At 34.0% G+C, this 15,821-nt stretch overlaps 1 protein-coding gene and 1 long non-coding RNA gene across 3 annotated transcripts; one reads left to right on the top strand and one right to left on the bottom strand.

The window, feature by feature from the left end:
- Positions 1 to 3,967: 3,967 nt before the first annotated feature.
- foxp3a (forkhead box P3a) lies at positions 3,968 to 15,783 on the top strand. 2 transcript variants are annotated; one of them, XM_066644277.1, is made up of 13 exons: positions 3,968 to 4,040; positions 4,768 to 4,846; positions 10,402 to 10,572; positions 10,954 to 11,035; positions 11,180 to 11,345; positions 12,481 to 12,579; positions 12,791 to 12,878; positions 12,975 to 13,043; positions 14,176 to 14,320; positions 14,465 to 14,541; positions 14,741 to 14,842; positions 15,117 to 15,238; positions 15,520 to 15,783. In XM_066644277.1, the coding sequence occupies exons 3-13, from the start codon at positions 10,411 to 10,413 to the stop codon at positions 15,566 to 15,568; spliced, it is 1,161 nt and encodes a 386-aa protein (XP_066500374.1). In that variant the 5' UTR covers positions 3,968 to 4,040; positions 4,768 to 4,846; positions 10,402 to 10,410; the 3' UTR covers positions 15,569 to 15,783. The 2 variants fall into 2 exon arrangements, with proteins under 2 accessions (XP_066500374.1, XP_066500375.1); XM_066644278.1 differs by lacking the exons at positions 3,968 to 4,040; positions 4,768 to 4,846 and adding an exon at positions 10,227 to 10,269.
- LOC136666205 (uncharacterized) lies at positions 9,242 to 10,070 on the bottom strand. The gene is made up of 2 exons (XR_010795343.1): positions 9,938 to 10,070; positions 9,242 to 9,452 (listed from the first exon to the last, which is right to left on the bottom strand). It is a non-coding gene; the product is annotated as an uncharacterized lncRNA (long non-coding RNA).
- Positions 15,784 to 15,821: the final 38 nt, after the last annotated feature.

The following is a 15,821-nucleotide window of genomic DNA, read 5'->3' as shown; positions in this document are numbered from 1 at the left end:
ATTTTTTTTTTTTTTTTTTTTTTTTTTTTTTTTTTTCTCTTGCTACTTGTGATTAAATTTGATTTTGTTCTCAGCTATTTAATATGTTCCTTTACAACTTTCAATAGGTTTTTGATGCTAGAGCCATGCCTTTTTCCCAGACCAAACATGGATGACACAGCCCTAGGTTTCACATTAAGTTTCCAGGCATCTGTTCAGAAACCAGGTGAAACTACAAATGACATGTAATTTTTTTTTTTTTGTTTTGTTTTTTTTTTGGGTTTCCTCATTAGTTTCGGTCATGTTAAAAAAACACTGTGTCATAAAACTATGGGATTTTTAAATGTAATAAAAACAACAATGCCATTTGTTTATTATTTTGAGTCTTTATTTAACTGACAAAGATAAAAAGAACAGAGTTCCAATATTTTCCAAAACTTGATAGTATTTTGAAAAAATTAAATAAATAGATGCCTGCGACACACTCCAAAATTAGATTACATGCAGAATGATAGTGAAAGGTGAATGGAATATACAAAATAAACAATTCAAATTTTCCATAATAAACAAGTGAATATTGTATTGTAATAATGTAGGATCCACCAAAAGCACAGTCTTTACAAGCAAAGATTGTTGGGGCCCACCACTTTATGTCAAACATTATGAGAGAATCACTGATTACTATACATTATTATTGAAAGATCCAGGAAATCCAGGGTAATACCAGATTGTATAAGGCAAGGTCAGAACTACTGTTCGATAATCATGATCTTCAAGCCCTCATTGATTATAGCCACATGGGCACATACACGAGTACTTTGGAAGTTCATTATCACTTAATACGGTCTGCCAATGACATATAAACATTGAGTTCTCAAAGCTAAAACAATGGGTTAATCCAGATTTGTATCAGTGAAAGATCTATCTGTTATGATATGGGGGGACATCAGTGGTGTGAATTGATCACAGAGAGTGATTTGAATATGTGTGTTAAAAACTTTGATGTGATGGTGAATATTAAGATTTTAGAGACACATAGCTGGCATCAAAGTGATGATTTTTTCCTAGGAAGTCCATGGTTATTTCAGCAAGACTGTGCCAAGCCTCATTCTGCAGGTATTACAACATTGCAGCTTTGTAGACAGAGTAAGTGGGCTTTAGTTGCCTGTCTGTTTCTTATGCCACATCATGAAAAAGGACTACCAGACAACAGTAACCATTCATGGTTGAGGAGCTGAAGTTGAGCACTTGCAAAAGTTGAATGATTTCTTCTCAGTTCCCAAAGTATTAAAGTGTAATAAAAATGACATGTGATGCAACAAAATAGCCTGTCAATTTTTTGGGGGAATGTGTGGCAGACATCAAATTAAATAATGTTAATGTCAATATTTGCAAAATACAATCAAGCTGTTCAGTAAAAACATTAAAAATAATTTATTTGCATATGTGTCCATTATAAAACATATCAAGTGAATTAACAAAGAGCATTCTTGTTTTTCTTTTACATTTTACAATAATCCCTTCTTTTCTGGAAATGGGCTTTTCCTAACACCCAGTTCACATGTGTGTACACACAGTGGGTAATATTTATACTACAAAGTAAGTTGTGTTACAGAGACCTGAAGTTCATTCACTGTATCTCAGGATGAGGTATAAATAATGTCAACTGCTGTTACATCTAGGGGCTCGGTGGGATCAAATATGATTATCACTTTCCAGATACCTTATTAATGAGGTCAGACCATGATCAATGGCCATTCACCTTCTTGCCAGTCTTTAAAAGTTTGCAAGGAGCATCTTTTAATAAATACATAAATAAATTAGTACCATTATTTAGGTTTGTAGTCCTAAAGGTAAATTAACTCATTATTCCTTGTAAATGTTCCTTTGGCTATGGGCAGGGTCAGACACTGATACCTCATTCCTAATATTTATATATCAGTTTGAAATTAGTTGGTGACACATATTTAGCAGTTAACAAATAAGAAGTTTTGCCATTGATAACCAAATAAAAAGCCTTAAAAGTTAAACCTCTTGAATCCAGCTCCATTTTGGACTTGGGTTCACATTAGGGATAAGCTTTTAAATACATTAGCTGTTAAGTACATTACCAGACCTGCACAAAATTGTCCTTTGACAGTGAATGTGTCCTGCAGTAATGAAGTTTTTAATTATGTTTAGGTTGCCTTAAATTATTTTGTACAACTGGAGGCACATACATGTTTACATGTATCTTAAAATGCCTGTGAATGTGCTTTTTTTTATATAACTCTAGGTTTCAAAGGAAAATGTTCAAACTCTTATTTACACTCATATACTGAAGCTGAGTCTTGGAAATAAAGTATTTATGAACAGGTGTGTATCATTGCTGCCCATAAATCATCATCTTCAAAACATTACAGGATGAGGCAAAAATGTCCATTACATTTATTTTATCACTTACAGCTTAATGTAATGAGATTTTATTGCAAATGGTCATTAAGTGTTTCTGCTGGTTTATTCATCATACAATATTCACACAGTGTAAAGAACAGAAGATGGTGTGGATAAAATCTTAACCCTTCAGATACATTTTGTTAACAAAGCGTTAACTATTATATTGGTAAAAATTTGGGCAGTGGGGACTTTTGTAGTGAAAAAAAGTCTGTCAAAAATGTCAACATCATATACAGCTCCATTCACGAGTAGTAAAGTATTTGTAAATTTTAATTTTCCACCAAACTGAAAATAAGTCTTGTTAATATTTCTAATAATATCTGATAATGCATATTTATTTCTATGAACGTTTTGCTTATTCTCCTTTGTCATTATTCTTTAATTAAAAGTTGCTGAAGCTCTTCTTTCCGGTGATACTGAAGGTCCTTTATCAAATGGTATAGCTCATATATCATATGTTACTGAAGTTCTTTTGCTGACTAACACTAAAGTTCTTAATGAATCACAAACCTTTATACAGCACATGCACCTGGGCTAACTAAATGTAGATCTGTATAAATCACTATATGCACTTTAGTTAGTGGGTCCTGAGAATGCAGCAGTCATTTTTTATTTTACAATATTATTTATTTTATTATGAATTTCATATCCAATACAGTATGTTTAAAGAAGCCCTGTCCAATCAAAAGTTTCACTTTTTTTTTTTGCTTGAATGTTTGTGATCTGAATATGAATGTTTCCATGCAATATTTTGCTACAATTAAATCATTATGATCATCATTGCAGAAAACTTAAGCATGTCCATATGCGTGACTTTATTATTAAAAACAAACCCTTCAGAACAGTTTGTTCACCTGCACATAAAGACCAACAACAGGATGAACCTGTTTTTTCCTGCATTCAGAATCAATCTAACATGCAATGTACATGAACATGGGCTTATTCGCCCCCATTAATGTACCGCCCATAAAAGTACGTCATGTACCCCGTAAATGGACTTTCCACACACGCAAAAGGTAATTTTCGGTGTATTCTTGTTTTCCGGAATGTTCCGAAATGGCCATCCCCACTTTTGGCCATGAAGGGGGCTTACAGCTTCCTTACCTGCATTAAATGGACTCAAATACATGAGGTCATTGAGTAATTAAGCAAAGTCTCTAGCTTTATAATATCCCATGTTCATGAAATACATAATGTTCTTTCAGTCAAACCTTGATGGCTTGAATTAACATACCCTTCAATAACAGTGAAAATTCACTGGAGCCAGTGCATAGAGCACATATGATTTTGTAAGTATTAAATGGGTATTATTTCTGCTATTTTCAAATTGATGAAAGAAACATTAAAAAAAACTTTAAAAGGATGTGGGATGTTTTAAAGAAAATGTACAGGATGCATTTTCTGTGAAATTCACTGAAGTTCAAACACACACACACACACACACACACACACACACACACACACACACACACACACACAAACTGATGCTTAAGGGGAAACTGTTCCAATTTCCTCTTGAAATGTCACAGTGAAACTTATAAAGAGGATTGACCTAACCAAAAATACATACTCCACAAACCATTCGACCAGTACTTGCACAGCCACATGTTTATTAGCAGACCAAGGTAAGTCTTCCATTAGTGATTGTGTTCTGTATAGCTTTTGAACCATATACCTATTAATTAAACCATTTAATGTAGAGGCATTTTCATCAGGTAAAAACACATTTTGAGGATTCACAAATATTATATAACAAATCAGCAATATTGTTAAATATGTGAATAATATGCTTACTCTTGCTTTGGAGTGATCCTGAGGGGTGCTCACAGGGAGGAGAACAAAAAATTAACCCCTTTTAGTTCAACAGCCAGCGTATGAGTTCATATTGCAATTGAAAGACTTAATTAACAGGATTAAATAGCATTATTAGCAGTGGATTTTCAGGAAGAAATCTTTAATTGAATACTTAACCTAGAGTTATAGAGATACAGCAGGTAAATATGAATAGAGACTTTTTGTAGAGAGTTGTTTTAAAGATGTAACAAGGTAAAATACTCATAATTTTTAAATGACATTTAAAATTTTAAAAATACGCTTCATGCTTTTTTTTTTTTTTTGAGACATTGCAGATAATTTGTAGAAAATGCATCTAGGCTACAGAGTCATGCAATCATGTATATCATGTATATGTCAAAGTATATCACATGGTATACACTGTAAATGAAAATGTTTAACTTGCCATACTGCTGTTTCCTCAATTACACTTACAAAATGAGGCCATGTCTTAGAATCTTGCAACTTTTCTCCACATACTTGCTGGAGAACTCAGCATATGGTTTTCCTCCATTACAGAGAGACTTAAAACCACAGCGAGACTGAGAAACTGAGTGGGAAAAAGAAAGAGTGGGACACAGACAAAGAGGACTGGGAGGTAAACAGTGACATACTTTTTACAGTGCTCACCGATATAACATTATTTCCATCACTGTGCATGTAAGATGCAAACTGCGGGTCATGATCTTTGTTTTCCTCTGCGTTGGAAGGTCGCTAATTTGACAGAGCAAAAGGTAGGTTCCGAATTCTGAAAATGTGTGCCATGTGACCTGAAACAGTTTTACACAAAGAGAAGTTAATTTTCTTCTGTGGATGAATCTGTTTGAAAAAAACAAAGAATTTGAACAAATATTGTCATATAGAAGTTGTTGATTTATTTTAAGGATGTACTGTCTGAACTGAACTGTACTGAACATTGAAACATTACTGTGGAACAACAAATAATGTTTTATGGTTTCTTGCTAATCAAGAAGAGCTGATGAATATTCTGGACACTGGACATAATTCTGGACACTTGCACTCCACTGCTTTTCAAATAGAACTCAGCCTCAGGCAGTTTGCTTGAACTAATACTTTATTGCAAAATCAATTTTGAATAGATCCTACGGGGCAGCACAGTATATTATTATGCATATCACAATCAATGATAAAAAATAAACATTAATTTATAAAGAAATGTACATTATTAACTCTTAATACCTACTGGAATTATTGATATGTTATGTAATACATGTTATGACTGAAAGAGTAAATGAATTAAAGATGCATTTCAGTTAATGCAAGAAGAGCCCAAACCTGCTGCTTAAGTGCTAACACAAACGTACTGTATATCATGATAATATGTACTAGATGATCATAACCAGACTTACTCTGGTCAGTCTGATGCATATATTTACCATGATAAGAGACAATAGCATAAACTGCTGCTTGTGCAACAAGAAACCTAACAAAAGAAAAATACCTGTTTTAATTTATTGGCTAAAACAAACAAAAAGATACTCATTTATATGCTTACTGTAACAGATGCACAATAAATCCAGCCTGGGTCTTTCTGCTCTCTTCAGATGACTGAAAACGTAAGAGTGCAAAGAGATCTCTACGCATAGATTTTGCTCTGCTATATCCGCTCAGGTTACTTACTGAAAGCGTGTTTGGAAAATAAAGGCTGTAATAGACACTTGAGTGGGAGCACTGAGTCAAATCTAACCCATAGCTAGAAATAAAAAGCATCTATTTATTGTAGCAGATTAGGTCATCATCTGATACTTTCTGTCCTATATCAGTAATATTGTAATAGTATCCATTTTTCCTGAGTTGTCTGGTGTATAGTCATAGATGTAATTTAACTTTTGGCCATTATTCATAATGAGAAAGCAGCAAGCTGTATCGCTGGCAAGAGTAGTGAGGCTTTGCCCGAAGTACTAAGATGCATGATGTATTATAAAAGCAGACAGTCATCTGACATAATTCAATTATTGGGGTTACTGTGACTGCATTTATGCCAGTGTAGATGGAAGAGTAGAATAGAAGAGTGGCTAAGAATAGAAGAGTATCTAAACTGACTGCCACTTTATGCTTCATGTGGGTAATTTTTTTCTGATCAACATTCAAGAGTGATAAACATCTCCGTTTGCTGTGCCTTTCACAAAGACTTTTGGATTCTGTAAATTCAGTCCTTTATATAGATAGATACCTACCTACATACATACATACATAGTACAGCCCAACATACAGTGCCATTAGCCAGCCTTTGGTTTCAGGCCAGTAGAATAGTGGACCATACATGAGTTAATCTATTATAATCTATGATAATAGATTATTATTCATCTATTATTATTATCTATTCTTGGATTTATGAATACACATTTTGAGGAATAATTCATACCCTTTCAACAGTAACATAATGAATGAACTGAGAGAAAGCCATATTCAGACTGAGAAATGCATACATTTCACCTTGGTGAATGACTCGTATCCTCAAAACACAAAATCTCATATTGATGACTCGAGTTTTAAGTGCTGAAATTGAAGAGGGCACATAAATTACATATACATAGTATTTACTGCATAGATTTCAGACATGTAGTTACGTACACTTTTAAAAATAAAAGTGCTATAGTGATGCCATAAAAGAAAATTTTTTGGTTCTGTAAAGAACCATGTTTGTTTAAGAGATCTATGAGAAGCCTTTTAAAGGTTTAAATCCATCACTCAATCTTGGTTCTTCACCCTTTTACCTATTTGCAAAAACGGTTTGTTTTGGAACCAAAAGTGGATCATTTATGGCATTCAAAGAAACTTTTGTAGCCCCTTTATTCTTAAGAGAGTAAACTGAGCTCATAAATATAAATAAAACAAAATACATATATGAGAGAGTGCAGGTGTTTGTGTATAGGTGTTAATCCAATTCAGTTGGATTCAGCTTGGATAAAATTCAACAACTGGACAGTAAAATGTACAAAAGTCTTTATTTTTACAATCAGAACATATATTTGAGCAGACTCATATTTGCACTGTAACTGAATATGACACATTCAGTATAGGCTGCAAATCAAATGGTGATATACCACAGTCTTGTGAAACCTTGGGCAGGATAAATCTGTGTTTATGGATTCTTCAACATGAAAGCAGTTTGTTTCGATTGCTGTAGTTTCTCAGTGGCAAATAGTTTCTTAAGTGGTTGTTTACATTCTTTCCCTGAGTGCTGTTTTTATTTGTATCATCGTCTTGCTGAATGTCACGTTCTACTTTAACTCAGATCACCACACTGGCATTAGCATTCCCCTTAACTAGGAATTACTTTTTTCAGCCTTTTTGTATTGGTGAGAGTCTTGAAATCTCCCTGGCCAAGGTGAAGCAGACTTGCAGAGTGAGAGAAACTATGTCCAGTCTCATGACCCTTCCTGACAAATTTCTAAAAAAGAGCATTTGTGTTAGTTTGTGATTTTGTGACTTACTAAAGAATGTTTTGGGCACAACGTCATTCAGAGCCATAACTTCACTTAGAGGCCATTTTATGGCTTTCTTTAAGATATAAACTACTTTTTATAGTGTGATACAGAAATATTTAGAAGTGTTTAGATCTTGCCAACAACTGACAATCTGTGATGTGGATGCCAAAATTTTATGTTAATGACCTGAATAGTATCCTATGTTTGAGATTCCTTTACTTGATTTCAAAGGTATGTATTACTTGACTGCAACCTGAAAAACCGAACACCTCTTAAAAGAAATCTTGTGGGGACCATTTGAAATAGACCTTTATTAGCAATATCATACAAATATTTGAATACACAACTGTGTTGTTCTCATGCCAGTTTGCAACACAAGTGTAATAACATTAACTCTTTATTAACTGTTCTAGTTAAAAAAAAATATAAATATCTGGATTCCACATTCTTATGGTTAAAGCAGGCTATCAGAACACTGCATCTTCTTAATAAATATTAAACTCATTAATGTAAGGGTGAATCATTCAATAAAAAATGTAATTAAAGTATTATTAAACACCAACTGATTAATTAAAAAATAAAGTAATCATATAAGTTCATAATAAGGAACACTGATAAACTTAATAATTTCCTTATATTATGCAGCGTTTATAGCAAGAATATATTTTTTCAAATGTTTCTTTCAATGCACTTGTTCACCTCTTAGACACCCACAAAACATAAACCTTCTCCTCTGATTTTGGCAAACTGAGAAAAACCCCTAAGGTAAAAAAAAATAGTGACATTTATCATTGTTGATGTGGTTAAATGTTTCTAAATGTCACCTGTTACCTGTTAGACAAGGAAGACAAAAACTTTGTTCATGTCTTATATGTCTAAACGTGTACAAAAACCACAGTGGCAACACAGAGCTACAAGCCAAAGGTGACAGCTTATTTAAGTTCTTTTTAGAGTTAGAGGGTGTCAGTATTTATGAGTTAACCTTAGGCATGTTGCATGTATTTATAGTAAAGTCACATATGTGGACAGAACTCTGCAAAAAGTTATGGGGCAGATGAGAAAATTACATAAGCACTAAGTGTTCATAAAAACATTAATATTAACAAATGAATTCAATAAAACATCAGTGTTTTATGTTAACCTTTTCCATATCTTTGCTTTAATAAAGAAAATATTTGTTGAAATAAAGAAAGTGCGCAGGCAGTAAACAAATCCAACAAATCCATACGTTCATTGCACCAAGAAGCATTAACTAGGTCCAGAAGACATTGTTATATTGTATAACAAAATATGCTTTTTCTGTTAACTTACAGTTATTACAAAAATATATTGTGTTTCAAGGGCTGTCAGATAATAATATAAGCATTTACTCAAATTTGTCTGTACAAAAAGACTGTTCCCATTTACAAACTGTGCATTTTGTTATAGACATAGAAGTGCACATTTTTTTTAATTACTTACAGTAATTCCATAAACATTCCATTTGCTATTTGACATCTCTAAAGTTACTGATCTTTATGTTCATATTTGTGTCTCTATAACATTCCTGGATTCTATATATGTTTTTCCTGATATGACACCAAATTCAGATGACAAATGTAGTAACAAAGAGTGCTGATTTAAGGAAACATAGTCTCTGATCTTTTCCTCGACCGCGGGGGCCCTGTGCAAGTGCTGCATATGTACAACATCCATCTGCAAGGTTTTCTGTGGTCCCCAAGTTACTTCCCTCCTTATCGACTCAGAGCACACCTGTGAAATACCACAAGAGCAGAGAACCCACGGATATGTGCACATTTTCTCTGTTATTTCTGGAGAAAGTTTAGCATGAGCGGTTGGCATAACACAAGTAAGACCCCTAGAAGTTGCTTGTGTGGGTTTGATTTATGTTTAGGCTGTGCTGAAGTAGAACTTCCACCCATTCATGTCACTAACTCTTCTACCAACAAAAGCTCACGTCTAATCCAGTAATGTAAAACATACAAAAAAGTAAACATCTCTGTGTAGTGAACTAGCCATGGCAGAAACTGTGGAGAGAGAAATAGTAAATAAGTTTCATGTTTGAAAGGATTTGTTCCAAAATAAAATAAATGCCATTTGTGTAGTTTTTTTTTATGTTGTTATTAATTTGCAAGTACATTTTTTAAAAATAGTACTAAATTGATGTGACGTCCACTAGTCAAAATGGACAATGTTGCTAGAGCCATAAGTTTAGAAGTATAAGTCATCACACTTACCTCAGAATTTATTTGTTAAGCATAAGCTTAACATCTTTAACCACTGTAACAACAACAGGCTTTGGCTGGAGCTTTTGACTGGAATTTTTAGCCATGCTAACTTACATGCTACATACTTGCGCTAACAACATATTTGTTGTTCCTCTGACAAGAAATCGCCCCCAACTTCATGCTCTGCCTTCAGAAGGTGTTGGATTGTTTTCGAAACTTGGTTTAGAACCCACCCACATTTCCAGCCCTAAATTTCTCAAGGTTGCTCTCAGACATTTTCATTATGAGAGCATGGTTAGCTTCAAGAAATTAGTGGGCTATAAGCTTCCATTATTTATTAGGTAAACAACTATTTAAAAAATTGTAGAAACCAAACATATTTGATATGTTTATGATATATTTAAGATAACAGACCATCTGTTGGTCTTTTACTATAAAAATAATCTAATATTGTAGCTGTTTGATGTTCTTAGAATCCAGCTATGTTTCATAACGTTGCTGGAATGAGCGGGGTACGAGAAGGCAGCAGTGTGCAGCAGCACCTTCAGTTCAAGGAAGACGAGTCCCCTGGAAATCCTAGATCAGGCCTCAAGTCTGAAGGGAACAGCTCAGCTTTGACCTCAGCTCAGTGCATCATCACTAAGGTAATGAGTGTGAATTCAGGAAACGTTGGCATCATTCATCTGGAGTCAGTTTTTTTTTAACAGTAACAACAGAAAGCACTCTGAGAAAAATATGTAGTGTCCCAATAACCTGCAGTTTCTTACTTTAAATTTTTTTTTATTGCAGATAAAAAAAAATATGAAATACTGATGACAAACAAATGAGAAACAAAAACAATGTAGCCAAATTAAATGATGTCATTTTATTCTTCAGTAATATACTGATCCCTTCCTACTACCCAAGTTGCTTCCTAGGGTATTCTCTGGGAAAAGAAGAGGAAAGGAGGGGAGAGAGAGGAGAAAAAAAGAGGAGATGCTTCTTAAACATCACTTAACCTGAAGTTTCTTGATGTTTTTGTCCAGAATCCCAGTGATAAATCCAACAAGCAGCTTAGTCTGATGAGGCCTTCAGTTTTACGCAAGGGAAACCAGACTCTACCACAGGGTACTGTCTACATTAACCACTCTTAAATACGTCAATTAAATGAAATCTCAACGCTGGAAGCTAATATTATTGTCATGATATTTTGTAATTAAACAAAATGTCTACCAGAAACATCTCCTCATTACATCTAATAATATTCCTCAGCTTTGTCCAGCCAGTCAGGTCTGGGTGACTGGCCCATGGGTATCATCTGTAAGGCTGAATTTGAAAATAAACTTTCCGTCAACTCATCATCTTATGACAACCCTCTAAGCAGAGGCAATGCTTCTGGATCAAGTTCCAGGCAAAGCACACCTGAGCACCATACAGAGTGAGTCAGAATACAAGGTTTGTTTAATGTCATTTTAATATTATATGTTTTAAAGAAAAATAAATGTCGTGTAAGCCTCTTCCTGCTTGTTAAGTTGTTGTGAGAGATTCTGATCTCTAGTCAACTATCCTTCTGATAACTTCATATCAACATTTACACACAGTTACTTGCTGCTCTAAACTTCTATTGTATAAATAATGAATGCATTAACAAACTCATGTATGTTGTTACAGTTATAAATCTGACAAGTACATTATTATCTGTGTACTGTCATGAATACATTGGTAGGTTCCATGCAGGTTAATCTGTAAGTTCCCAGCTTCAGTAGAAAATGGGTGCGGTGTTGTGTAGTGTGGCACACCCGACCTTTCAAGAAAATGTTTGATATTGTTTGTAAACAAATACCTACTGACTCTTAACTTCTGGTTGTAATGTGTGAGAAAACCTTTAAAGGAAAAAAAGGAAGGCCTAACAAAAAGATTCTTATATTTTCAAAATGATAATATATTTAAAAGTAAAGTTGATATGGGGCCTAAAACTAGATTTAAATAGATAGTGTATTACTATGACCACAATGTTTTATTAACATTGTACCCTGTAGGGCAGCACTGCAACACACAACTTCATTATTTTAACAGCATCCACAATTTTATATTTTTATTGTTTTTATCAGTTGGTGTTCCCTGGCTACACTTCCCTCTTGCATTGCACTAATACATCCAACAATTATGAAGAACTGTTCAGATGTCTAGGAAAATACATGCCTTTTTCAGCAGTAAGATAAAAAAACATTCAAAACGCAGGCCTTCATCTATATACCCTGAACTCTTTGTATTCTTTCTCAAAGTTCCTCCTGTCTTCAACGTATGTTATAAGAAGGAGGTAGTCATTAAATCAGAAAATCACACTTTCTGAGGCACAGCTACGGGGTATGTGCTTGTAATAGATGTAGAAATTGTTTCATTGTGACTAGACTGTCTCTTTAAAAAAAGATAGTTTGCCAGTTTTGGATTCTGGGATCTCTCTAAATTAATGGGGAGCTGCAGTAGATTTGAGACACGGTCAGTGAAATAAATGTTTTTTCACTTCTATTTGTTGTCCTTTTTTGTATTCCTTTTCATTCTCCTCTTGGAAGTCCTGCACATGTACTCTTAGAGGGTTTGCTGTTTGCCAAAGGGGTGTGTAAATGGCCAGGTTGCAAAGAAGTGTTGAAGGAAAAGACACAGTTCCTGAAGTAAGCCCATTAAGTGACATTAAACAATTAATGCTAAGTTCTGATACTTTTTGACATAATATAGTAATTTTTTTGTAATTTATTTACGTTTATTTAAAATATTGTGTAACTTATGCTTTAAAAAATGGTTTGCTTTCCTGAGCCAGTAATTGTTTCTCTTGGTAGAAGAGTACATATACACAATTGTTCTTTTTTGTTGTATATTCAATAGACATCTGTATTCTGAACATAGACCTGGAGAAAAAACCATTGAACAGTGGAGAGTGCAGAAAGATTTGGTAAAACAAATGGAGAACCAGGTATGCACATAAAATATTCACAGCTGAGTTACAAGTTTTCAGTTTAAAGTGACAGCAAATTTGACAGCGTCCTGTGTATTTGTGAATGTATTGCAGTTGATTATGGAGAAACAAATACTACATGCCATGTATCAGCATCTGTTTGACATTAAACCTTGTGGTGCAGTAAGTGTTACATAATTAATGTTGTTTTAAACCTCCTAAAATAAATGTTAACAAAATTGTTACATTGTACTGTACAAAATTTAGTGACTGTGCTGTGTTGAATTATTTCCGGTCAGAGTGACCGTTACATACAATTCATTCATTAGTGGATTAGTGGATATTTTGAATGAGTATATGAGATTATCCACTTGCTCAAACCCTGTAACTGACTCACCAAAAACGTCACTCACTCAGAATTATTATAGCTTCTGTTATAAACCTTTTAATGTTAGTTAAGTTATTTACTCCTCTGAGTAATCCTTTAGTAATCCTGAGGGAAGACGCTTACTTGAATAGTTTATTTAATGTCTTCCAGCACTACTTTTCTTCAGATAACTACGAAAAACTATTTCATCACTTTTCCAAGTTATGGAATATTCATAGACATCAATTTACATGGGCTTAATATAACCTTAGGTTATTTTTACCGGTCATTTTACTGTAGGAAGCCACCGGAATTTTTCCTAACACTGCAGTATACACTCCAGAAATGACTGAAATTTTCTATTCAGACCAGACTAAAATTACTGAGATACTCAGGTAATAATTACCTTACCCCATTTCCACAGGTAAAATCAATCTAAAACAGGGCTTAAGTGACTGAAAGGGTGTGTAGCTGTCAAGAAACTGCAAGTTAGACATGGATTAAACAAGGAGATAAGCAAAAAAAAAAAAAAAAGACTGGCCCCTCACAGCCCAGACCTCAACATCAATGAATGTGTTGGGATTATTTTGATACCAGAAAGCAGAAATAACATCCAAGTTCAAAGACTAAACACTGGTGAAAATATCAGAAATATTTTTGCAGATTTATATGTAAAGCTGATAGAAAATCATCTGAAAAATAATGGAAGCCTTGAAGGCAAGGAGTGAACACCCCAGTTATATTTTATATCAATTGTATATTATATTTTGGAACTATATCTACTTTTTTGATGGATATGCTGATGCTGATGCTGATGAATAACTTGTATTTAATGGCCATCTGTCTGGAATACAAATAAGTAACTTTCTGAATAACAATATTTTATCTTGTCTACAACCCAGATATTATGTAATCCAGCTTGTCACATTCAATGCTCTTTGACTTCAGAATAACCCCAGCCTTAAGCAGTCCACCAGCGTTACAGGAAGCCAACCAACCTGTGAAAGTGTGACCAGTTTTCAAGGCAGCCGATTCCCTGCTGACATGCTCCCTCCAGGATACTGGCAGATCGCTCCAACACACTTTATTCCAGGTTAGACCAAACTAATCTTACAACTATGGAAGTAATTTGGACTAATTAGACTAACATTTGTGATTCTATCCAATATTTACAGAGGTGTTAAACACAGTATATCTGTACTAGACACAAGTAATTAACATTGCTATTATTTTGTAGGAATTATTCCCAGCATTGAGTACTACAAATATACAAATATAAGGCCACCATTAACCTATGCCTCCATGATACGATGGGTGGGTGAGCACTGCCATTTACCATTTTTCACAAATTATGTTTTTTTCTTACTTTAATTTTTCTCAAGCATTATATAGTTGTATAAAAGTTTGGACAAACTGCATGTTTTGTTAATATTAGAATTAAAATAATGTATTTGACACAATTAAACCTAATATAATTTAGGTTAACTGAAACTCTGTGTATAATGTTATTTAGGCGATTATGGAATCTCCAGAGAAACAGTTAACTTTGAATGAAATCTATCATTGGTTCACACGCATGTTCTTGTACTTCCGTGGCAACACAGCTACATGGAAGGTAAGCCTCACCACACAGTCTTTTGTGTTTGTCACTTTTTAACTCAGTGCCCACAAGCAGAGGGTTTTATAACCACAGCCATCTGTTCAAACTAATCAACATCTTTAATTCACATGAGAACTGCTGAGAGAAGCAGACTGTGTTATGGTCATGTGACAGTTCAATAAATTATGTTTTAAGTTTTACCTGTTGTGTTATAATTGAGAGACTACAACAGATTCTTGAATTACATACTATGTTATAACTTTCTTTATAATCTGTTCTACCCATTTAGAACGCTGTCCGTCACAACCTCAGTCTCCATAAGTGCTTTGTCCGTGTTGATCGAGGAAAGGGTGCCGTCTGGACGGTGGACGAAGCAGAATTTCTGAGGAGAAAGGGTCAAAAGCTACAAAGGTAAATTCCAATAATGGTTCATAGCATGGCCAATTCTTTAAAATAACAATTTTAGTTCCCTGTAGAAAATTTGAAAGGATGTTTTATAATTTCTTCAGGGAAGAGTTTTTGTACATAATATCTGTGGGATGAAGAGCCTTGAATGTTTAAAGAAATCTTAAATAAATTTTAAACATTGTAATAACATTTTATAGATTTAAATGTTCATATTCTCTCAGACAACTCGTTGTCTTATTTATAAATAACCTACAATTAACTTATTTTCCTCTTATTCTCTCTAGGGACCAAGAAATGGGTTGGGTGACACACTATCCCATGTTTTATTCTTGAAATTGTATTCTTTAGTGATTAGTCACATCTTGAGATGTTCTGAGTAATCACACACAAAAACCGCAATGTGTCTCATTCATTAGATAAATTAGTACTTGCTGATTTTTAATCAGCCTCCCTTCCCTTTGACCTCCTAGGCTGAGGTAAAGGGAACTAATCTAAGAGCTTTTAGTTATAGAATAAAAATATAATACTAAGTATGAATTTACATTTTTTCCCCACATTTCATTAAAAGATTTATTGGTGTTTTCAA

The sequence above is a fragment of the Hoplias malabaricus genome, chromosome 14 (genome assembly GCF_029633855.1).
Source record: "Hoplias malabaricus isolate fHopMal1 chromosome 14, fHopMal1.hap1, whole genome shotgun sequence".
Taxonomy (NCBI): Eukaryota; Metazoa; Chordata; class Actinopteri; order Characiformes; family Erythrinidae; genus Hoplias; species Hoplias malabaricus.
The sequence above is the reverse complement of the archived record's forward strand: the minus strand, read 5'-3'. Positions and strand labels throughout refer to the sequence as shown.